The sequence below is a fragment of the Protopterus annectens genome, chromosome 1.part2 (assembly GCF_019279795.1).
Source record: "Protopterus annectens isolate FY-2018-M chromosome 1.part2, PAN1.0, whole genome shotgun sequence".
Taxonomy (NCBI): domain Eukaryota; kingdom Metazoa; phylum Chordata; order Ceratodontiformes; family Protopteridae; genus Protopterus; species Protopterus annectens.
Window position 1 is genome coordinate 156,581,138 of NC_056727.1, and position 26,284 is coordinate 156,607,421.

At 41.0% G+C, this 26,284-nt stretch overlaps 1 protein-coding gene across 1 annotated transcript in view; it reads right to left on the reverse strand.

The window, feature by feature from the left end:
• The window catches only part of LOC122788261 (stonin-1-like), a 1,416,105-nt gene that overhangs the window by 672,274 nt on the left and 717,547 nt on the right, over positions 1–26,284 (reverse strand). Inside the window, exon 4 of the mRNA XM_044055325.1 lies at positions 3,035–3,136. Coding sequence (XP_043911260.1) covers positions 3,035–3,136 — 102 coding nt within the window. The remainder of the gene's footprint in view (positions 1–3,034; positions 3,137–26,284) is intronic.

Below are 26,284 nucleotides of genomic sequence, written 5' to 3' on the forward strand. Positions count from 1 at the left end.
TTTCTAGGGCCAACCATGTTATTAATGGTGGCAGCAGTAGCTTCCTCAGGGATGGGCACAGCATTCTTACACAACAGAGAATCAAATTGGAGGAGTTTCTAGGGCCAACCATGTTATTAATGGTGGCAGCAGTAGCTTCCCCAGGGATGGGCACAGCATTCTTACACAACAGAGAAGCCTTCCCTTTTCCCTCTCCCAGGATGAACATTAGTGGCTCTCCCTTACCCAATGAGAGGACCCCCAACAGCCACAGAGGATGTGGCTATCACCCAGTGGCTGTAGGTGCTACACCAGAGGGTTCCACAGTAATGGATGAGTGGTCTGAGGTACAAAAAATGGCCACAGAAGATTCACCCAACTGCGACTCAGGCAAATTGCTAGCCTGCTGTGGTAGCAAAGACTGCACTTTTTCTTTTTGTGGCTGGAAGAAGGAACGACTGCAGGACTGGTAGTTTGTTCCATGGTCAAGCCTAAAAATGTACCACTTTCCTGGAGAAAACAAGCAGCAAATTCTGTGAAAAACTAAGTCTTTAAAACTCACTTTTTCACAGGAAAAACACAGTAAAAAGTAAAAAAAAAAAAAAATTTACCAGACTACAAAAAGTAAAAATTTCTCCACAGAAAAAAATGTTTTTCCAGTTACTTTACACAACTTTTTAATAGACAGGAAAGAGTGCCAATATACTCTCATGATAGTCCATTAAAACACAAAACTCCAGCCTTTAAAAATAACTTGCCTGAAGAGGAAAGTGAACAATATTTAGAAAATGGAAGGTTTCCCAACGGAGGCTTCTCTGCCTAGCAAAGGAACAGCACCAAGCTGATCATAGATCTTTGAAAGCCTTAGAGGGGCATACTATTTTGTGGCAGTAAAGCTATGAAGGGCTTGGCACCCAAATTTGTCTTTTAGTCGACTCAGCTTGAGCTGCCCGAGTTTTGGGGAGTATGGAAGGTGCCCTGACGTTTTAGAAGCTAGTAAGATGTTATATCCTTGGTAGGATATAACCCGTACAGCAAAGGCTACTAAAATCAGTGATCAATTATGCTAAAACATCAATAGCACATGTATCGTGAGGCACACACAAATTATGCACAGGGAGAAAAGAAAGTTAGCAAACATTGCTGGCTATTAGAAATTCCATGACTGCATTTATAGCAGGTCTTTACAGTAGAGTCTAATCAACAAGTCACTACACATTTCAAGAAACCACTTCCAAAGCATTAGCAAAACTGCAGGGAAAGATGCAGAGTTTACAAAACACAACTTACGAATTCAGTATAAATCTGGCAATCTGGTACACCAATAGTACATGCACAGCTTACAAGAAAGTAGACAGGATTTGCTAAAGCTCAGGAAGTCTTATGGTTATTTCACAGTTACTTATGTAAGGTTACTCTTGAAGTAGGTCATAGAATTTTTACTATGTGATTTGTCGTGCTGGGTGGCCAAATTAAGGTTAGTAAATTCAGTGTTTGGAATTATTATCCCCATCAAGATTACCTTTCACGTATGCAAGGTTTCTGATTTTATCCCCTTTGAACATTACTCCTGCACATCTTCATGCTGTAGTACTTTTAACAATGAGTCATATTTTTTGAATCACACAGTGTAAAGAGCTTGTGACATTCATTACCCGATGAGAGGTTTCATTATCACGGAAATTAATGTAGTATGGAATCCTGCATCTTTTGTGAATGAGTTGGAGTTTATCTATTTCAATACAGAAGATTATGAGCATTTTTGTATACTGACTATTACTCAGCCTTCAGAAGTTGTGCAGTTATGTAATGCTGCCAGCTGATGTCTTACTGCCGTCCTGAAATTTATGTTTTTCTGTACAGAGAATATCAGATGAGGTTGTCCGATTATTATCCACAACTCATGAGTTTCTTAATTTTGCTTAACAGTTGGATTTAAATGCACTATTGCTAGTCCTAGCTATGTACAAACAATGGGCAAGTAGAGAATGGTGCAAGCAAATTCAAAAATATCTTGTATGTTAAACATTTCTGAGAATTCTGATTATTTCCCTTTTATTAGAAAACAGTAATTCACCTCTCCAAGGGAAACATCCCTTTTGTAGCACCATTACTAAGGAGCAAAGGTCTTAAAACTGCAGGCTTCCTATTATTTGCTAAGACTGTCAAGTTAAATGCTGCTGATTTATTAAAAGAGGAGCAACATACACAGAAGTATTGCTATGAGAAATCATCAAGGAATTAGAGTGAAAAAAAAGGAGTAGATGAACATGGATTTTGCAGTTAATATTCAAAATAATCATCTGTTAACTTGAGGAATATGTAATACAAAGTGACTTTAATCATATTTTGTTTGAAATACTGATGTACCCATTTGCAGACAAAAATACTGAAAGCATTTAAATAGCATCAGAAATGTCGCTCTCAAGTCCTACCTCAAAGTGGTTTTGCTTCACAATCAAATTGAAGCACTGGTTAAAGGTCTTGTTCTGAGTCGCACAGTACATAAATATATGTGGAAATAAGCTGTGCAGCTTCAACTGAACTGCTGTATTTTACAGGATATTAGCTAATTATAGAGTAGGTACTATTTAACAATGGTAAAAACACAAGGTGGAATAAAAAATGTACTTAACGTATTTACTGAAAATATTTTTCTCAAATTTTTCACATTTTTGTTCTGCATTTCTTTTTTCACTGACTTACCATTCACTCATGAAGACATTAACCATCAGCTAGGCAGTCCTTTTATTGCAGTTCATTATACAAGAACAAAGGTATTTAAACCTAAATGATATATACTTACTACATTCTTTTCTTTCAAAAACAAGCTGCAAGTCAAGGATGTATGTTTACCCATTTGCTGGAATAAAACATCTAATGTGTGTACATCACATCTCTTCGGCAATTACTTGCAATAGTATGTACTTAACTGTATGCTTCGTTTACACATCTTCGTGTGCCACACTCATCCTCTTATTGAGCAATTTAGATGTGAATGTTACAAAAAGGCACAGATCAGGTACATGAAAGTGCCACTATGGGCATTACTAACCTTTTTCAGTTCTTTCAGGACCTGTTCATCTGCACCCTCATCTAGAAACAGGTCATGCACTCTTTCAATTACATCGTCAATAACAGACTGATAAAGTTTAGGCTGCAAAGAAAATGCAAATCGTCAATGATCACATTTGTAAACTAGATATCAAATAAATATAGCTTGTTACAGACAAATAATGAATTCTACATTCTGTGTACACACAATATAAAACCATCAGTACAAAGTTAATGTCGGTCTCCATATTCCCAGGAGCTTAGGCTAACTAAAGCAGAAGTCATATACCCAGTATACAAGAAAGCGGCACATCAATGCCCAGATTATGTATGGAAGCCTTACATAAACTTGACCCAAGAAAGACTTGTTTTAACCAGTAATGCTGTAAAACTTAGGAGTTCAATGTGCAGTCCCAACTCACTGCTCTTTCAGTACAAGATGTTACAAAACTTTTAGGAGGGAAAAAAACTCATGAGTGGTATTTTTTTTTTCTAGTGTGTCCATTAAGTATTGCAATTCCCAAGTGTACATAAAAAGTAAACCAGAAGTAAAATGCGTCTACACATCTCCTGGAATGAGCACTATCAGTGTCCCTAACCTTTCTAAGCTTACTGTATGGTCACTCAAATCATGTGGTGTAGAAATGCTTCGCTAATGATGGGGGACTTCATTGCATATATACTTCTGATATTCCTTTTATTGTAAAAGGAATTATTTATCTGCTCTCTCTCTCTCTCCTTCTAATACATTTCCCAAGCTGTAAGAATTATCCACTAGCAGTAAAGTCTCTGCTTAAAAGTGACATTCTTTCTCACCAAAGCTTTACAGGGGGATAACATTGTCCTGCAAAATCAATGATATTGTAATGAAAAATATATTTCCCTGTGTAATGGGGAATTAATGCAAAACTTTTTCTGATACTAAATGGCGATGTGTACACAAAACAGACTGTGGAGGCTATATGAAAAACACTGCATAAAATCACCAAGCTGAGTAAGGAGAAAATCGGTGAGGTGTCTGATCAGGGGCCAGGATCTGCCAAATCTGTCATGCACTCAAGTCATTAGACCACAAGTACCAGTATGACTCAGTCATAGTCCTTGTGTGTGTAAATAACTTCAGATGCACCTCCCTGGACTATATGGAGACATTATGGTGCTCCTAGAATGTCACCCCCAGGCTGGTATGTGCCTAGCACTAAGCAGTATTCTACCTTCACCAAGGATGATGCTACAAGTATGAGTAAAAAGGGACTTCAATAACTGGTTTAGTTGTTTCTGATGTCATTCCAGGGGGGATACAACATTTGTCAGCATGGGAGGATATGGTCAAAAGACAACGTTGCTTTGCCAAGGATGGTGTGCACCCATTCCCTTCTATGCTTTCAAATATTGGCTAAACCAATGTCCTCCCCCCACTGTGCCTTTATATTAGGCAGTGCCAAACCCACAAATCTTTTGACATGAAAAAAGGAAACTAAAGGTGTTGCTGCTCAATGCCAGGAGCTTAAACAAGAAGCTCCGCTACCTCCAAGCTCTCCTCACCCTGGAGGCTGTGAGCATTTGCATGGACGGAACACAAGAACCAGTAGTGCAGGGCTACAATATATTCCATACATTCAGGTCAGCTACTACACAGGCAGGGACCAAATATAGAGGTGTCTCAATCTGTAAAAACAAACTTACCTCAAGACTAGTCAAACAGGATGACACACTTAGCTTTTCCATGATTTCCACAGACAAAGTCCTACATCATATCTATGCAAGCTATAGGTCACCCTATATGACCCAAGAAACCCATAACTCATACTTGGACTTATTGCAGGATCTCGCCATTCGATCTAATACTATATTAATTAGTGACATCCACTACCCCATTATAAAATTGGGATGCTTACTCCACCCCAATCTTACAAGCCTAGAGATTCCTGGACTTTAAACACCTTGGCCCAGACAGTTCATATGGCCACTACACAGTACTCACAAACATAGGAGAATGCTATACCACCCCAGTGTAGTGTCTTCTCTTGTAAGGTCTGACCACAAAGCTGTCTTCTTTGTACTAAAAACCAGTTCTGTGACCCTGGCTATGTCCACAACATTTAGAAACTATTCTACGGCAAACCTTTTACTACTAAGTGATAAACTGTTAAACTTTAGCCCATCCCACCAAACTCTGAAAGCATAGCCGAATTTAAGCACCAGCAAACCTTGCGGTCGCTGGAGGTCCCCTGTTCCTGGGGTCCCCAACCACAGCAAGTCATCTTATCTTGATATTTGGTAACATCTGTCAAACCAGCAAGGTAAGCATTAGAGAGAACAGCAGCCCACAGTGACTGATCTCAGAGTAAAGCTTGGATTTTAAGAAGAGCTGATTCTTCCAATCTTTGGGAATGTTTTTCTCTTTCAGGGAGTTTTACAAATACTGACAGAACAGCAGATACTGTGTCAAGTTCTTTGCTGAAAGTCAGAGCAGTGCCAAAAATAATAGCAGAATAAAGGCACAGAATCAGGAGCGTGTCTTAAATATTACTCTAACGCACTTAAAAATTAATAGAATAGCACCTTTTGCATCAACATGCATTTGTTGGACAATAAGAAGTATAAAACTGATGTCTGGTTTTACTGACTGACTGTAATCCTAAATGATTTATCAACAAATCAAACTTTTTTTATGAAGGACAGAGCAAAATTATGAGTAAAATCAGGGAAGGTCTGTGACATCAGGGACAGTGACCTGTATGCATTACTCTTCAATGAGGTCAACGTGACTTACCCCTGCTGCTGTTTGATGTCTAATAGCAGTCATTGATCTGGTGTGGCAGTATCAGTGTTGCACAACGTATTGCTATTAGCTGAAATAAGTGCAAAACTAGTAGTGCTATGGCTTATGCTAGTGTGTGTAAAAAATATCACAGATTTTTTTCTGCGCGCGCGCGCACACACACACACACACACACACACACACACACACACACACAATAATGCCAGATCACAAACATTATTCTTCTGGGCATTAGTAAAAAAAAATGCAGCTAACTAATTATATTTCAAAAGTGAGGCATAAAATATATCACAGAGTATTCAGATAAAGATTTTCTAGGAGTGTGTTGACCTCCACTCCCCAAACTATATTAATGGATTTGGGGGGCTCCCTTAATCATCCTTGACTGTGAAGGGGCCCCACAAAAGCTGTTGCTGGGTGGGGAAAAATGAAGAGAAAAATGTATTAATTTGTAATTGTACTTTTTTTTACCTTAACAGGGCTGTGACATGACCCTGCTAGGGATAAAGCTGACAACAGAGTCTGCTCTCAACTGCATCAGTTCTAAAACCAGCCCTGCTCAAATTTGTATGTACAGAAAGCTACTATAGGTTATGTACAGGGGAGCTGAAAATTGTGTCACTATTACTTTAATTTTCATCACAGTCAAACCTTAGAGATGTGCACAGGATGTTATTACGGCTTGTGTTTGGGCTGAGGACAGTGTGGTCATAGTTTCTTTTACTTTTCTTAGAGACCTCAGAAGTGTACAAAGAAGGTTACTATAGCTTGCGGAGTGTACTGTCTAGGAGCAACAAAATAGAATACATTAATCATTTTTTTCACTTTCCTCACAACACACATCAAGCATTTCTACAAGTGGGTGCTTTGAGGGTGAGGAGAGAGGAAGCATACTGTGTATATGTCTGTCAGCAGTAAACCGAAATACATGACTGTGGCAACTTGAACCATTCCTTTCATCCCAGTCTAATACCAGAGAGATGTGTTGGCAGTGACTGTCTTTGTTGAGGAGTTAGAAGCGGGCAATATTCCCAGATAGAACATGTGTATCCTCAACAACTGGCTTGTTAGTTTATTGTGAGTTACTATTTTGTCTTCTTTGAACATTAAGCCTTGGGTACAACTTCTGCCTTCCTTGAAAGAAAAAAAAGACCGACTGAAATTCTTTTCTTACTCATTATGGAAATGTTAAGAAAATGCTTTAAAATGCATCACAGATCATCTATAATCTCGTAGCTTCTTCAGCCCTGGCTTATTTGAGTTACTTCTTAAATGGTTATTACTATGCTGTCTTGGTCAGGAAAGGTGTGTTGAAAACTAAAACTGAACAGCAATAGTGAATTTATTTCCTTAATCATAATTTCTGTTCAAGATATCATTGGATGAAAGGGTTATGTATAAAATAACTTTACAATGCAATTCAGAGCATATAGAAAGTTATGGCTTATTGAAGAAGCTGAAGAGTAAAATGTGGGAAAAGGAAGTAAAATGTGATGAGCATGGTATGGGGAGCCCAGGATGGAGAGAAACAGAGGAGAGGACTGGAGGGTGTGTGTGTGTGGGGGGGCTGAAACATTAGGCCTAGGCACCATTTCATCAAAGTTCAGGCCTGTACATAGAGTTGTTATAACTTTCATTCTTTCAACTTAATACCAGTAACTGAAAATGTCCCTTTGTGAGATGGGCCACCATAGTGTTGTAGACAGGCCTGTTGCAATGTAAGAGCACTGTAGCTACAAGTCAGCCTGTGCATACTATTCCAGAAAGTTTGCAGCATGAACTAAAAGGATGCTTAGAAGGGGGTGGAAGTGATGGGGTTACACACAAGACTGGAAATGCCTAGGGGGCCCCCAACTTGACATTTGCTGGGGGGCCCCCAAAATGCTAACACCAGCCCTGAGAACACAGCTACCTATGTGGAATTGTCCACAAAAATCCTGTACGGTAGTATCAATAAATGCAGTGAGACAGCTATGCCTACCAGAAACAGGCCCAGAACTAACTCAAAACCAAGCTACCCTGGGGAAAATCCAAACAGATTGAACAACAAAAGAAAAAAAGCCATATCCAAGATTAGGAAGTGCTATGCCCAGCAAAATAAAAATTCCATCAATCTAAACAAACTAAGAGGTCAAATTAGGTGTACTAAAAACAAATTTGAGGCAAAGATAGTCTCACAGGGAAAGGGCAACCAGAAGGCTTTCTTTAGCTATGTCTGAAACCTCAAACACAGCAAAAACCAGTATGCCGAACTGATTGTAAAAGGAGCTACCTTCACAGAGCCAGAAGATATAGCAAATATTTGAGCCAAAAATTCAGGTCAACTTTATGGCCCCCCCCGGCCTCCCCTCAGAAAATACCAACAAATAACCCCTCCTGTGACTAAGAAGCAACTCCTAGATACACTCTCCAAGGCCAAAAACATTGCATTGTGTGAACCTAGATATTTTAGGATGCCTCAACAGCCTGAAACGTGAACATTTGGGACCACACCAGAGTCATTCTTTACAACACAGCCTCCAGACAGGCTTTCCACCACATGAATGGAGAAAATACAGCCATGTAAAATCTTACCATAACAACAGATACCCTTTTATTCACTATTGCAGTATTCAAAACAGAAAGATTCTCCAGCCAAGGATAGCCCAACATCCGGCCTGTATACAATAGCTTTTAGTACTTACAGGTACAGTACATCACATGTATGCTTTCCACTCAAGGCATAGGGCATAAAGGTGATGGACAGATGCACACACGCAAAACTAAAAATGCCCCAGAAGGAAAAGAATGTCCCCAGGGTAAAGGCACAACATGTGGAACCAGAAAGAAAAGAGAAGAGCCTCTCTTTTAGGAGGGCAAGGAGGACAGGCTAGAGCAGAGGGGGCAGGAGGGATGCAGCAAATACAGCAACAGCGATGAGAATTATAAAACTGTACCATGTCTTTCCATAATACTGATGCAGTATTCATAACAGAAGGGAGAGTGCAAAAGCTCAAGAGGAAACCTGGAAAGAGTGTGGCACTGAAAATCCCTCTAGAAACCCATACAGAATAGCCCGGGAAGTAATATCCAGCTTGTAGTGCTTAGTGAAGGTATGAACAGAAGACCAAGTAGCAGCCTCAGGGATGGAATTGTTATCTGGCCCCTAGAAAAAAGCACCAGAGGAAGCATTAGCTTTGGTAGAATGAGCATATACTGATGAGGAATGACATTTACCATAAAAATAAATTGTCTTAGAAATCCAAGATAAGACTGTTTGCTTAGAAACAAACAAACCAAAAGACCTGTGATGAAAGGAAACAAAAAGCTGCTCAGATTTGCAAATATCCTTAGTTTTACCCAAATAATATCTGAACTGTCTATGTAAATCTAAGGTGTGAAGAACCATCTCACTGACGGACTGCAGACAAGGAAAAAAGGAAGGCAAATTAATCGACTGATTAAGAGAGATCATTGCTAGAATCTCCATCTGTTCTGACTGAGAGTGCTTCTCAAACAATCTGGAAATATAGAGCTGATAAGTATATTTTTTGGCACTTTAACTGTTCAGACGTCTGCACTGTCTGTTTTTGCTTGACTGAATTATTTATATATCTGCTGGCAGAATTTTGTTTTCCGATATGTGCTGAAATGTTTTTCTCCCATCCTTCCACCCTATTGCTGTTGTGTTCTTAAAGTTGGTGGCTTTTGCAGTTGCCTGCCCCTACTGTAAATTTGATCTGGGACACTCGGGTCTATATCATATGTTCGAAGTTTTATAACTTTGAATGTTAAAATATCGAATTTAAATGTTCAGAGTTATAAAACTTCGAACTTATGTATATTAAAAAAAAAAAAAAAAAACCCAAAACTAATGGCTGTATATAATGCGGTCTCGCAGTTGGTATATTTAATGAGTGGGGGGTGCAGGGGGGCTTGCCCCCACCCGCCTACACTACTCAGGTAAGTTCAGTTTGTTTTTTGTTTTTTCTCATTATATGCTCGATGTTTGAAACTTCGAGCATTTAAATTCGATTATTTAACGTTCAAAGTTTTCAAACTTCGAACATAGAATATAGACCCGGGACACTCACCCCAGTCCCATCTCTTTAGCTCATTCTACCTAATACAGAGATCATTTGGGAAGGCCAAACCCCTTAGTCCCTTAACCTTGAATTATCTTCTGTTCCTGATCTCTCCCTTTTATGTTATAAATAAATAAACACTATTCCGCTGCTTATATTTTTCTAGTTTGTATTTCTTACCACTACTCTGTTACTTCATCTTACTTTGCTTTTTCCTGCTACTTGCTGCCTGTTCTTTCAAGTGTTCACCTGCATCTTTTCTGCTGCATTTATTACTGCTTGTTTATAGCCTGTCTAAATTAAGTCTTATTCTAAGCTCTTAGTTTTTGGTTTAAGCACTTGGGCTTTAGGGCCACCCCCTTAGCTCTCCCTGGCCTTTCTCCCTCAGATTTTGACAAATATGGCTGGACAATTTCCTACAGTTTTTCCTGCCAGTCTGGTTGATATGGGCATCCTGAGACATTGTAGCAGCTGCCTCATGTACACAGACAACATTCGACTACTATCACCTAGGAATACAATTTGTGAGAGATGCAATTACATTAGGAACCTAGAATCCAAGCTCTCCCCCCTAAAGCCAGTATATCTGGCACTGAAAAAGTTGTCCACACAATCACTACACCTCAACCACCACCCACACCTACAAAACACGCACCTAAATATGCAGAAGTCCTCCACATAAACATACCCAAACAAAGGAGACCTCCGAGACAAAACCACACGTGATCTCCACAGCCCTCCACACCACATACCACACACAGTCCACACACCTGTGCCTCACAGCCACCAAGGCTTCACCATAAACCCAACATAATAGTCATAGGAGACTCCATTGTGAGACACACAGATGTGCCTCTCACCAGGCTGGATAAGGAGAAAGTCACAGTTAGTTGTCTGTCAGGTGCTAGAATCCACCACATCACATACGCACTCAAGTCTCTCAACAACAGGTACTGTTATGACTCTGTCATAGTCCATGTTGGTGTGAAGGACTTGAGACGTACCTCTCTGGACTATATGAAGAGAGACATGATTGAGCTCGCTGATTATGTGTCCCAGGCAGGTATGTCCCTAGCCTTAAGCAGCATTCTGCCATCACCCAGAATGATGCCTCAATACAAACAGAAAATGAGTGACTTTAACAATTGGCTTAGTTTCTGGTGTCATTCCAGGGGGATCCAGTACCTGCCAGCCTGGGAAGATATGATCAACAGACCACAATGCTTTGCCAGAGATGGCCTGCATCTGTCTTACCTAGTCTTCAGGCTTCTGGCAAAGGCTATTGCCTCCCCTATAATGCTTTTTTTTAGGAAAAGTCATGACGTTAAAACTACCAACATAAATTTCAGCAAAACACACATTGAAGGTCATGCTGCTAAACGCTAGGAGTCTAAACATGAAACTGAACTCATTGCAAGCATTCCTAACCCTAGAAAATGCGTACATCTGTGCAGTCACAGAAACCTGGTTCAAAGCTGCAGAGAGAACCCCAGCCTTACCTGGTTGCTCATCCTATCATACAGTCAGATCCCAAAATGTGGGCAGTAAAGCCAAAGGAGGTGGAGTTTCAATATACATTAAAGACATGCACACCTCCACACTGGTCAAACAGTATGATGTACAGGAGACACTGCAGGTGCACTTAACCATTGACAAGATCCCTATTCAAATCATAGCTAGCTACCAATCCCAAAATCTGACTCAAGATGCCCTATCTGCCTATTTGGACCGGTTTGAATCTATCAAGATTCAACCCTTTACCCTGATCCTGGGTGACTAACTTCCAAACATAGATTGGAAGAACTACTCATGCCAGAACACAAATGCCCAGAGATTCCTTGACTTTGTCAATGCAAATGTCTTGGAACAGATAGTCAATACCCCCACAAGAGTTGATATCTTGGACCTGGTATTAACCAATATGAGTAACCACTGCGGCATCCCTATAGTATCATCCTCCCTGGTAAGATTTGACCACAAAGTGGACACTTTCGAAGTTACCACCCCACCCCCACCCCCCGCTAGGATCAGGCATAAAAACCTCTCCAAAGCTGATTACAGCTTCCTGAGGGATGATATAAACAGCTTCACAGCCCCCTCCCCCTCTATAGGGACTGACACCAATATCCAAAACTACACCAAAGCACTATATGAGCATTTATATAGATGCATGGAATCAGGAATACCAGACAGGACTAAATCATCCTCCGCAAGGAAGAGTAAACCTGTCTGGTGGACATCTGCAATAAATAAACTCTATAACAAAAGGAAAATATTGTTGTCCAAGACCAAGAAGGAGCAGGTGCCCAATTGGAAGCAATGCCTCCTTAGTCTGAACAAGCAACTAAGAGCACTAGTGAAATCCTCCAAAGCAAACTTGGAGTCCAAATTGGCCACATCTACTAGAGACAATCATAAGGCCTTCTTCACATATGCCCACAACCTCAAAGGAAGCACCCAGATCTGTTCAGAATTGGTAGTCAAGGGCACTAAATATACAAAAAAGCTGTAGATATAGCAAACTTGCTGGCTGACAGGATCAGATTCAGAGAAAACTTTACCACTCTGTCCTCCCATCAGTAAATCAGGACATCCCCAGTACCTGCCCCCTTCCCCTTATATCTAGGGAACAGGTCATCACTGCTCTCGCAAAGGCAAAAAATACAGCCTCCATGGGACCTGATAACATCCCAGGCTGTTCCTACATGAACTCAGGCAGGAACTTGCAGTACCATTAGGCACCCTATTCAACCAAAGCCTGAGTACTGGATTCATCCCAGCTGAGTGGAGGACAGCCACTGTCATCCCTTTACACAAATGTGGAGCATCCACTGATCCAGGAAATTATAGATCCAGCCGCCTAACTTGTCTGATCTGCAAGGTCATGGAACAGATTATCATGGACGTCATTAACAAGGACATTGGCAACCTCAAAACACTTGATCCCACACAGTTTGGCTTGGCTTCATCAAGGAGTCATGTCTGCTAAATTTGGTCAACTTCTTTGACAGTGTCCAAAGCCATGGACGATGGTAAGATGGTGCACACCGCCTACCTTGACCTGGCCAAAGACTTTGACACTATTACCCACTCGGGCATAATAGATAAACTCTCTCAACTAGACATCAATCCATATGTTGACAGACTGGTAGCAAACTGGCTCACTGTTAGTCAAAACAGGGGAAGCCACCTCAAGCAGTAGACCCGTTAACAAGTTGCATACCCCAGGGTTCGGTCTTGAGGCCTCTGTTATTTGGGATATAATTTTCTGAGGTGCAGACCAAAACTAATGGGCTATGGCTGACCATGTTTGCAGATGGCAGCAAGCTGGGTGCTGTCTCAGACAAATGACTGGTGCCAGAAACATGGCCTCAAGCTGAATACCAAAAATGCATCATCATCCCCTTTGGGAAGAGTGATGTCCCCACAAATTATCACATTAATAACAACGTCCTAAGCACGCAATCAGTTGTGAGGGATTTGGGCACCCAGGTTGATAGCAACCTGACTTTTGACCACCACGTTGCTTCCATTGTATTGAAGGCTTTCTACATGGCCCACCTCATAAGTAAGGGTATCTCATCCAATGACAAGGAGGTCATAACATCCCTGTATTCTTCCCTTATAAGGCCCATTATTGAGTAGAACACCCCTTTTGGCATGTACCTCGCAAAGCACATGCAGCTGGATAGACCACAGAGGTTCCTCACCAGGAGAATCCAGGACCTCAAACATCTACCATACACAGATAGGCTAAAAGCCCTATCCCTCTACTCGTTTCATACAGACTCCTCAGAGGTGACCTCTGTCTCGCATACAAGGACCCCAACCTTGATGGGACTGCTGTATATCCGCATGTCAAACTCCACTAGAGTAACCCGCAAACGCGGCCTTAATCTGGTCTGTGACATCAACAAGACTTGTTGGCGGAACAGATCTGTGTCCCAGAGACTCCCTCATCTATGGAATAGACTCCCTCTCCACATCAAGCAGAGTGCCTCTTTATCCTTTTTTAAGCACAACCTGGGTAACTGGATGGGAAAAAGAAAATATAACTCTGGGATTCTACCAGTGTCCCTGCTGGACAGGGGTATCAGGTAATGATTTGTCTAAACATGGGCTAAACTCTTGGCTAGGCTTATAAGGGCCTCAGGGCCAATAGCCTAGTAACCTCCTATGATCCTCACTGAGCACATTGGGCATAAAAGAAGAATAAGTACAAAAAGACACCCTGTTTCTGTGAAAAACTTAAAAGGAAGGAATAGCCATGAGAGCCTGAAGCTCAGACACTCTTTTAGCTGAAGTGAGGACTAAACAAACAGTCTTCCAAGTGCAATGTAGTAAGGAAGCTGAAGCAGCAGACTCAAAAGGAGCCTGAGTCAATTATTCAAAAATAAAACTGAGGTCCCAAGAAGGCAGAATTGGCTTCCTGGGAGGCCTGATATGAAGGACATCTTTAAGAAATTGCTACACATCAAATCTACAGGCCAGTGGAGAAGCTAAGGGCAAACAAGCAGAATCTGCAGACAGATGAGTTTTAACTGACGAATATGCCAACTCGGCATGGATCAGATCACACCAATATGAGAGATTTAGGAACCTGAATAGATAAGGGTTCTGGTTTTGAGAGATGCACCTGACAGAAAATCTTTTCCATTTGGACAAATATGATTTCCTAATAGTTGGTTTCCTGGCCACCTGCAGGATGCATAGCACATCCTCAGAAAAGACGTGCCTAAAAGGAATCAAAACCCTATAACCCTCAGCATCAGTTGAAGAGTGGACAAGTAAGTATGGATAACAGACACTTTCCCTTGTGTGAGAAGGTCTACCCAGTGAGCTAACTTGTGGTGATTGCCCCTGGCCAAGTGAGAAAAAAGGGGAATACTGACTTATCCTGTTGCCGCATGAAAAATGACAGAAGGCTCTAAACTTCAGTTAATCAAACTTTAATTCACTGAAAAAAATGGTAAAACACTTGTAACACTATGAAAACCAATAAACCACTTTCATTCCAACAATTTCTGTAAAGGAACGTCATCAGAACTAACCATATGCACAAAAGCACCATGATAAATAGTACATTAGCCTAATCATATGATCAATATTAACCAATAAAATATTAACTTAGAACAATAGAGTAATGCATATATTTAAAATAGTTCATACATTTAGAAACACTTAAAAAGAAAAATCAATGAACTTAAAAACGTAAAGCTTTAACCAGTCTAAGCATTATAATAATTTAATTTTAAAACTGGATTAATTGAGCAGGACTCATTCAGCCCTGGATACCTGGTGGCATTTAATTTTAATTGTCACACTATTTCACATTTATTTAAATGTTAACAAATCCTTGTGCATCTTTAAATATTTGTTGCACCACTACAAATCCAAATCTATGTGTGGCATTCTCCTGAATGGTGTTTAAGTGCATTATTCATTTTTTTTTTCTAATGTCCTATAGATGCTCATAAATCATCTCCTGTAATTTTTTCGAGGTTTTCCCTACATAAAATGCAGAGTATGTGTTACAATTAGCTAAATATATGACTTGTCTAGAATCACATGAATAATAGCCCTTTACGAGATGAGCAATATCCCTAACCTTAAAATGGCCGGTCATTACTACACTGCAGCACTGGGAACAATAGTTATTAGTTTTGTACTTACCATAATTTGGTATCTGTGTAGTCTTTCATTCCTCCTCACGTATGGGTTACGGCTCTGACCCTCAGATACGACTTGGATCCTAGTCTGAAGAAATGCAGCCAAGTCTTGAGCTCCTCCTACTTCCCTCAATGCCCTGCACTCCAATCTCTTCAGATCAAGTTTGATGCTCATTAGCGAATAGAGAGCAGGAAATGAAAGGAAGGAAGGAAGTATGCATCCCTAACCACAGACTCAAAATCAGGAACAGTTCCTAAAATGTTCTCTCCAGGTCTTCTAGAGCACTAGGAAGAGGAAATGGCAGGATGGGAAGGTGAGGAGGAATGAAAAAAGATAGCACATATACCAAGTTATTGTAAGTACATAACTAATAAATCTGATGTTCTCTCTTTCACTCTTCCTTACGTATGGGTAGAGTCCCCAGCTATACAACTCCTGGGCGGTCTCAAGGAAGAAAATGCCAGAGCACTGTCGAACTGAAGGAAGCTCTGCTATGGGAAACATTGGAAGGAGTTCAGTCCGTGGTCTTTGGCATTTCTGTTTGGTTTTTTGGTTCAGAGAATTGCCTACTTTCTTGGAGTTTATATGGTTTGTAATGTGAGACTTTGACCAAGTGGCTGCAGCACAGAAATCATCTAAAGAGGCCCTGAAAGAAAAGGTGGACGAGGTGGACATCGACCTAGTAGAATGGGCCTTAGGAGCACATGGTAGTTGTAATCCATTCTTGGTATAAATTAAGGTAATACAGTTTGTTATCCATTTAGTGAGTAACCTTGAAACCGTCTGACTTAGGCGGCTAGGAGAAAAGGACACAAAACTGTTCTGATTTTTGAAAGGATTTCATCCTGTGCAGATAAAAACGTAACTGCCTGTGAACATCAAGTAGATACAACAAACATTCTCCCTCATTAAAGAAAATTGGGAAGAAGACTGGTAGTTGAATGGTCTGGTTGAGATTAGATTCTGCAGCTACCTTGGACATGAAAGAAGGATTTGCACAAAGGGACACCATTATCCTTATGGAAAATAATGTAAGGGGACTTAGAAGACAAGGCCTGAATCTCCAAGATTTTCTTTGCAGAGGTGATGGCAATGAGTAAGTCTGTCTTCCATACAAGTCACAGTCACCAGCTGGTTCAAATGGTTTCTGAGTTAGCCTTGCAATACCATAGTGAGATCCCATTGTGGGGAAGGATTTTTTACAGGACGCCCAAGGAGGAATATCCCTTTCAAGAAGGCCTTGCACAGTTTGGAAATAGAAGGGGAATTGAACACATTGCTGAAATGAAAATTAGAAATGGCTACCAACTGAAGCTTGATGGTAGAAAAACTGGCTCCTTCTTTAAAAAGAGATGCCAAAAAGAGAAGAATATCTGAAATAGGAGTGGGAAAAGGATCAATATTCTCTTTAGAAGCCCAGAAAACAAATATATTCCATTTACTCCCATAGACTTTCTTGGTAGCAGGTTTTTGAGAGGCTAGAATAATGTCTTGGACAGGGGAGACAAGCCTGGAGCTTCTAGCCATCACTGGAAGTTGAGAAACCAAGTGGTCAGTTTGAGGGAAGTCAGATTGGGGTGAAAACCTATCGGCTGACAAAAGAGGTCCTGTTTGGGTTCCAGAATTCATGGGGAATATTTCAGGTGAGACCACAGTAAGGGAACCAAACCTGATGAGGCCAGTAGGGGGCAACAAGGATTACAGAGGACTTCCGGCACTTCACTTTCTGAAGAAACTTCAATATGAAGGGCAGAGGAGGATAAGCATACAGGAGACTGGGGGCCAATTCTGAACTAGTGTCTCGGTGACTCCCCCGGAAGGGGGATCAGAGCAAAATAGTTGCTGCACTTGTTGTTCTTGGGGGGGGGGGTGCAAATAGGTCGCAGCAAGGTTGGCCCCACTGGCTGAAGATCACGTCCACTACTGGACTGGTTGAGGAACCACTCATAAGGGGTCAGAATGGACCTGCTGAGCTTGTCTACCAGTACACTGGATTTCCCCACTATGTGAGTTGCAAGCAAAAAAATGGTCTTGCTCTCATCTCCAGAACACTGATATGCAATCTGGTCTGTGTGTGTGACCACAAGCCTTGTTCCACCTTTACCTTGAAATGCCCCCCACCCCAACTGGAGGTGTCCGTGGTCACAGTGGCTTATGGGAAAGGTAGTAGGGATGGTCTACCGATTGTCAGGTCGCCAGACAAAAGCCACCATTGTAGGTTCTGCAAACCAACGTCAACTTGATAGGAACAGATAGGGGCCAATAGAGAATAGACCACTGAGCTGCAAAGGTCCACTGAAGCACTCGTATAAAAAACTTGGCCAGTGGAACTAAGGAAATGGCAACCGCCATAGATCCAAGAGCCTGAATTATCAACTTTGCTGGTGGAAATGGGCGGATTATCTTCTTCTTCTTTCGGCTTTTCCCGGTTAGGGGTCGCCACAGTGGATCACCTGTCTGCTCATGATTGGCAGTGGAGTTTTACAGTGTCGAGTTGCCAGCCCGGCGCTCAACCTTCCACAGAAGGCACACACACACACATGCACTCGCACCTAGGGCCAATTTAGAGTGTCCAATCCACCTACAGCATGTCTTTGGGATGTGGGAGGAAACCGAAGCACCCGGAGGAAACCCACGCAACCACAGGGAGGACATGCAGACTCCACACAGAAGGCACCCCAGCCAAGGATCGAACCACGGAACCTCTTGCTGTGAGGCAACAACGCTAACCGCTGCACCACAGTGGCTGCCCGAAAATGGGCAGATTATGATGGCTTGAAACATGATCTCTCAACAGTCAGTACTCTTTGAAGGGGTAGTGATGCAATCTGACTTTATGTGTTCAAGGAGGCCCTGATAAGATTTGATTTTGTTAGGCAACACCCAGATGATTGGCAAGGTTTAAAAAATTAATCCATGGCTTGAATTAGTTGATGCCTGGTTGGGGCAGTGGACAGCCAATCATCCAGATATGGAAGCACCCAGAATCCTTGCAGTCTGAGGTGAGCTGCGACTACTGCCATGCATTTGGTAAACACCCTGGGGGGCTGTGGTGAGTCCAAAGGGCAGAGCTCTGAATTGATAATAACTGGCTACCAGCCAAAAGCGCAGATGACTTCTGGAGCATTAGTCTATTTTGATGTGATAGCACGTGTCTTGTAAGTCCACCAAGCATATCCAATCATTTTTTTGCAACAGCAGTAATCCAGAATGGGTTTTTTTTTTTTTTTTTTGTCGGTTTTATGAGTTCAAGTGTAGTGTATGAAAATTTGCAAGTAACAATATATTAATTTGATAAATGGTTTTAAAAACATGAAAGTAAAGGGCTTTTGATGCATATCACTGCTAAAGACATAGTCGCATATTGCTATTTTTCATATCAGTGGATCTTAAAATTACAGTGACTTTACAATGGAAAAATCAGGAGATTCTGATGAAGTCTCACGATAGGAGACGAAAGCGCGATCAATCGGTTTGAATTTCGTTTGGATTTGAGACTGTGTGTGTTAAAATAAAGACCTTGGATTTACAACATTGGTCAGTTCGTTCTTTTATATACACATAGGTGGAGGACAGCCTTTATAGTTACCAACAGTAGGATTTATTGTTTTGCTGCAAATTTCGTCGATACTGGGTGTCTGGACCTAGTTTTTGTGTTTAGTAATCCAGAATGGGTTTCAGGTCCCCAATTTCCTTTGGCACTTAAGTGCAAGTAAGTTCTGAATCCTTTTTGTTCCGTCAGGACTTCTTGGATGACTCCCTTTTGCAAAGGCTTTTGAATTTCTGCTACTGCATACTCCCTCTGACTGAGTGGAATGTTGGATAGTCTCTTTAGCCTCTCTGGTGGAGGAAGGAAAAAGGGAATGTAATAACCTCTGGATATAATCTTTAGCACCCACTTGTTTTGAGTTAGATTAGTCTAGATAGTTGGGTGCAATGAAAAACAACCCCCGACTGCTTCCAGGGGTGAGCAATTGGGCAGCACATCAGGAGTGCTGATAGGGCTTTTCCGAGAATAGTCCTCTGAAGCCCTGATTCTGTGGTCCCCCTCTGCCTCTGGGGCGGCGTCTCCCACTGAAACCTCTTCTTCTGCCCTTGAAGAAAGAATCCTCATGTTGATCCTGGGAAGCACCTTGGAATTTCCAGAACCAGGTTCTCTTTCCATTATACTGGATTTCTAGTGAAGGTGTGTTGAAGGTTTGCAAACCTACCCCTATGGCAAACAAGGTCTTCCCTTCCTGCTCGCTGCGGGTTAAGGTGTCTTTGACAGATGGCCCAAATAAAGTGGAGCCAAACAGGGCGTTAACAGACGCCTTGAAGGGTTCCATAAAATCATAAAGCTTCATCCAGGCATGCCTTCTAATAGCAATACCTGAGCCAGCTGCCCATGAAGTGCACTATGTGGAATGGGAGAGGAGCCTCTGGACAAGGAAGAAAGTCACCAGTTGGGGAGAAACTTTCTTGAAATCCTCCACAGACATGGTCTCTGCTAGAAAGTCGGAATTCTTAAACCAGATCTCTCTGCAATAAAGTAAAATGTGCCAGGTAGTTTAATGCTCTCATTGAGAAAGTGGCATAGATGTAAATGTGCTTACCAAATGTGTCTGCTGCTCTGGACTCCCTGTTCAGCAGAAAGACAGTGAAATTCTGATGAACAAGGGGGGGGGGGTGCCCCCCCCTGCTATACAGAGCTCATTTTTTATTTGCGTTTTGCAGGTCTACTACACATTTTCGAACATTCAAATGTTCATATTCCATATGGCTGAGACCATATGATCGAACATTAGAACGTTCGATCATGCAAAGTAGATACATATATATACATATATATATGTGTATATATATATATATATATATATATATATATATATATATATATATATATATATACACACATACATATATATATATATATATATATATATATATATATACATACATACATATACATACATATATATATATATACATATATATATATATATATACATACACATACATACACACAGACACACACACACGCACACTTTTTTTTTTCAAAGCCCAACAGCAGAAGGAAGGAAGGATACAGAAGAAGTTAGCGAATAACCTTACACTGCTAAGGATGGGGAGGTTAAGCTAAATACAAGAAATTTAACAAAAACAACTTATCTGACAGATGAAGGTGGAATACAATTGTAAGTTTCCCACTAAGTTTGTAAAAGCTCGAGAAACCAGAACTGTTAAGTGGCAAACAAGATTTTTAGGGAGTCAGACAAAGGACAGAGCATTATGGGAAGAGGTAAGAACTCAAGACTTGGATCCTAGTCTGTAAGAATGTGGCAGAGTTGGATCAGAGGGTCGGATCCATGACCCAACCATGAGGAGGAATGAAAGGGACAATATCAGATGCTACACTTATTCACATCAATTTGGGAAGCAATGTCATTTGGACAAATTTTGTATGACCTAGAAGCATGTATATTTGCCTCTACATATGTTAGTGCACCTGAAATTATGGTGTGATCATAATCCAGTTCAAGTGGCATTATAATATCTAGAGCCAGATACAAAGATGAAACACTGGAGACTTCAAAACAGGATGGATGGATAAAAGGTGATCTAGAATATAACAATTTTGGACAGTTCCTAAATAAGGCTTTACAAAAAGAATACACTGGGGAGGGGTATCTTACTGAAAAGCAGAAGCAACTTAAAAATCATGTGCAAAAGTTTTTCTGCTGCTTCTTTTTACTTTACTTATGCTCACATCATGAAAAATGGGCTTTTTTGATTGTAACATATGCAGTTTGTGTTTTATAAATATAGGTCCACCAACATAACTAAATTTTATAAGACTTGTAGTTGTACTTAGTACACACTGAGAAGCTTTCTATTTTCCAATTCAGTGTCATCTGACAGCACTTTCTGATGATGCAGTGTGTTGTTCAATATATCGAGATATTCAACTAAAGGGAGTCCCGCTATACCAGGAAGAGGAACAGAAATTCTATAGCATTTTAAGTTAATGAATATCTTTACCTATTGAGCTTAGCCAAAGTGTACCCAAGGACTCTGTGAAACCACAGAGTCCAGCAGATTTCTGCCGCACAGCTGCTCCATGTGTATGCCAGATCTGATATTCCTAGTAAAGAGCGAGGCCTGACATACAGCTGGAGCTGCATGGTTGTCCAGTGTAGCAGCTTCACCTGTTTGGCAGCATGGTTGTCATACCTGCATCCTCCTTATCCAAGATGAAGCATGGGATTGTGGGGCCATTACACTACCAAGGAATTAAATCTATTTTAGAAAATAGAACACTGCAACCCATCCCCACAAGAGTTTAGGGAATAACTCGCACAACAAACTTTGCATGTACATGGCCTCACATTCTCCCAAACTCCTGAAGCCTACAGTACAGCTCCACATGTATGTGGAACTCAGTGCTGCAGGCATTCTATCAAGTCTGCCTTCAATACAGAGTCCCACATAAAGGTATAGTTCCTGCCTGGTCAAGAAACCCATTGGGTTCAAAGAAATCCTTTAGGTTTAATGAACAGGTTTTGTTGTTTTGCTCCAGCACTGATCATTTGATAGGTTACCACTGTGTGTTTTCTGACAAAGAAGTGATCATCCCATGCCAGACAGATAATCTTTACAGTGCTGTAGCTGTATTAATACACAGTATGCCAAGCACTATACACTATTGGCAATTGAATCCTGTTCCTTTTTTTGTCAACTTTAAATATGAATGCATCCATTTATTTACTAATTATTCGATTTCCTGGCCAAGAGAATGATCGATTGTGCTGACGTCTGTGTCAATTTAGCTGTTGAAATCTACTGCAGACTACAGAAGACACACACATGCACTGCAAGCAATTTATCCCTCATATTGCATAAAAGTGCAGGACCACAAGGTTCAGAATCAGAAGTACTAGACATCTGCTCAGCACACAGGAAATGCAAACACAAGTTTTTCACTCCAACAAGTATAGTGCCAGTTAAGAAATTAAAAGTAAAAACATCATATTTTAGAATAAGAAAGCCTCCTTTACATGACAATATCATAATTACAGTAAAGATAGAATTTTAAAAAATATCTGCTCGTGATCTTTTAAAAATCAAGTAAGGAATGTTGGGAAAAGAAAAAGTGGAACAAACAGAGGGCTTTAGAAAAAAAGACTTGCTCATATAAAGGAACTTGGGGATAAAGGGAGTTGAGTAGCAGAACAGGAAAAGAGAATAGCAGGGAAGAGAAGTGAAATGGATAGAATAAGTTACTTTAGAGCATAGTATAGCTTTGAAAATGCTATTTGCAAATACTCCAAAACAGCAGAGGTTCTTGGCTGGCAGACTGAGGCTACAAAAGACTGAAAGGCGAGTTAGTAAGATTGGAGATCCAGTGTTGGGTAGGTTGACAAGAGATCCCAATGAGATAAAGGAAGTACTGAAGCACTATTATAACTAGTCACTGTAGGCAAGCAAGAGTAGCTGGACAGTAAAACAAGACGATTTTTTAGTCAGATTATTCAGTGACTCTGGATGAGTAGGATAGGCTAGAAAGACAGAACCATTCAAATAAGTTAACGAGAAAATACCAGAGTGGGATGATGTAACAATAGAGCTCTGGAAAAAAGTAAAGACAAGACTATTCTGAAATGGCATGTCCTCTATCAAGATACTAGTGCAAAATGTGATCCACCACCGTGAGGAAAAACACTGGTTAATGTGATCTTTAAGGAAGGGAAGGATCCATATAACATGGAGCTGCACAGACACAATTTGATCCTGACTCATGATTAGAAGGCTTGTATTTCTACACTGGCATAAAGATTGGCTAATATTCTACCCAAGATAATACAAGACGATCAATGTGGATTTGTGAAGAACAGGCAAATATGATAACATACTTTGAACATACATGAACATACATGTTTCACAGTGAAGCAAAGAGAATGAGTTTGTTCCTAATCAGCATACATTCAGAGAAAGGATTTGACAGAGTTCATTAGGAATATATGTGGTATATGTGGACTGCATTGAACTTTTAAGGGAGATTTAAGAAGGATCAGTGGCTATGTTAAAAGTTAATGCCAGGGTCTCCACAGTATTCTATATAAAAGGAGGCACACGGCAGGGGTGGCCAACCCCCCCCCCCCCAATATGATATTAATTTAGAACCGAACCCCTTCAACAAAATTATGACAATCTAAAGTCAGGGAATGGGACTGGAGAAAAAAAAATCATCACACTTTTTGGATGCTATAATTTCCTGTTACTGAATTGTGAGATTCCACAAATACCTAAAATATTAAAGCAATTTCAGAAGATAGAATACAAAATAAATACAGACAAATCAAAAGCTCTATGTATAAATGATACCCCTACAGGTAACTTAGTACAGGCCTATCCACATTTATGGGGTCATTTCAACTTAAAATATTTCTGGGTGTGGTTTTCTAAAAAGGCAACTTAGAAGAAACTTGTCAACAAGTAAAAATAAAAGTTCAGAATTTGATCAGTAAATGCAAGTCAATTGTGTGATTTGGATCACAGAATATAAAATATAAAAACGTAGCCCCATTAATCTGCTTGCTAGTCTGCAGTAAGCAGTTACTGGTACCAGACACTTTTGGTAATCCTTTACACTACAGTATTTACAAAGGGTAATACAGATGCATGAAATCTTAAACAAGAATATACAATTTAGAGTAAGATGATATTTTAAACCTAATATTACCATGAAACTGAAGACAGTAAAAAGGGAAGGAATAGGACTGCTCCCCAAGGTCTTTCTTTCACACCTAAAGATTTATGAATAAAAATCATTTGCCTCTCGGACCTGGGGACACAAGTACTATGAATATCTAAGCCAACAACAGAAGCGGAGGAAAGAACAGAGTTAGGTGTACAGGAGGAGGAGGGATTCTCATACGATCATGGGATCATAGGAACATACTAGGCTATTTGCCCTAAGGCCCTTACAAGCCTAGTCAAGAATTTAGCCCATGTTCTGACAAGTCAGCACCAAATGCCCCTGTCCAGCACAGACACAGGTGGGATCCCGTGAGTGTATTTTCTGTTCCCTCTCCAGTTATCCAGGTTGCACTTAAAAAGGGTTAATCAGATACTCTGCTTGATGTGAACAGGGAGTCTCTATTCCATAGAAGGGAGAGTCTCTGGGACCCAAATCTGTCCTGCCGACAACTTCTACTGATGTCAAAGACCAGGCTGAGGTTGCGCATGTGGTTTACTCGAGTGGAGCTCGACTTGTGGATATGCAATGGTCCATTCAATGTGGGTCTGAGATTTCTTTGCATGCCGGACACAGGTCACCTCTGAGGAGTCTGTATGAGACTGAGTAGAGGGACAGGGCTTTTAGCCGATCTGTGTAGGGTAGAGATTTGAGGCCCTGGATTCCCCTGGTGAGGAACCTCTGTGGTATCTCCAGCTGCTGCATGTGCTTTGTGAGGTACATGCCAAAAGGGGCATTGTACTTAATAATGGGCCTTATAAGGGAAGAATACAGGGATGTTATGACCTCCTTGTCTCTGGATGAAATATCCTTACTAATGAGGTGAGCCATGTAAAAAGCTTTCAGTACAACGGAGGCAATATGGTGGTCAAAAGTCATTTTGCTATCAACCTGGGTGCCCAAGTCCCTCGCAACTGATTGCATGCTTAGGACCTTGTTATTAATGTGATAATTTTTGAGGAAATCACTCTCCCCAAAGGGAATGATGATGCATTTTTTGACATTTAGTTTGAGGTCCTGATTCTGACACCAGTCATTTGTTTGTGCGAGACCCTCTTGAAGGATATCCACATCACTAGGGGAACTGATGACAGTGCCCAACTTGCAGTCATCTGCAAACCTGGTTTGCAACTCAGAAAAGTATACCCCAAACAACAGAGGCCCCAAGACCGATCACTGGAGTACACCACTAATTACGGGTCTACTGCTTGAGGTGGCTTCCCTTATTTTGATTAGGTCGGTTCTATCAGTGAGCCAGTTTGCTACCCATCTGGTAACGAACTCTCTCAACTAGGCATCAAACAGTACATATATTATACCAGAGTGGGGAATAGTAGTGAAGGCTTTGGCCAGGTCAAGGTAGGCGATGTGCACAGTCTTCCCCTCGTCCATGGCTTTGGTGACTATCTCAAAGAAGTCAACCAAATTTAACGGGCATGACCTTGTTAATGAGGTCCATGATAATCCGTTCCATGGCTGGCTTTTCTATTGTTGAATCTATAATTGTTTTAGCCGTGCAATAGCTTCCGTGCAGGGGAAGGTTTTTGAATCCATTCCATGGCCTTGAAGATCAGGCTAGGTAGGCTGATAGGTCTATAATTTCCTTAATCGGTAGATGCTCCACCTTTGTGCAAAGGGATGACAGTGGCAGTCTTCCGCTCGGCTGGGATGAAGCCAGTACTCAGCTCAGGCTTTGGTTAAACAGGATGCCTAATGGTGCTGCAAGTTCCTGCCCGAGTTCATGTAGAATACAGCCTGGGATGTTATTGGGTCCCATGGAGGCTGTATTTTTTGCCTTTGAGAGGGCAGTGATGACTTGTTCCCTATAGATAAGGGGGGCAGGTGTTGGGGATGTTCTGATTTACTGATGGGGGACAGAGGGGTGAAGTTTTCACTGAATCTGTCTGCCAGCAGGTTGGCTGTATCTACAGCATGTGTATGCAACGTGCCCTTGACCACCAGTTATGAGCAGGTCCGAGTGCTTCCTTTGAGAAA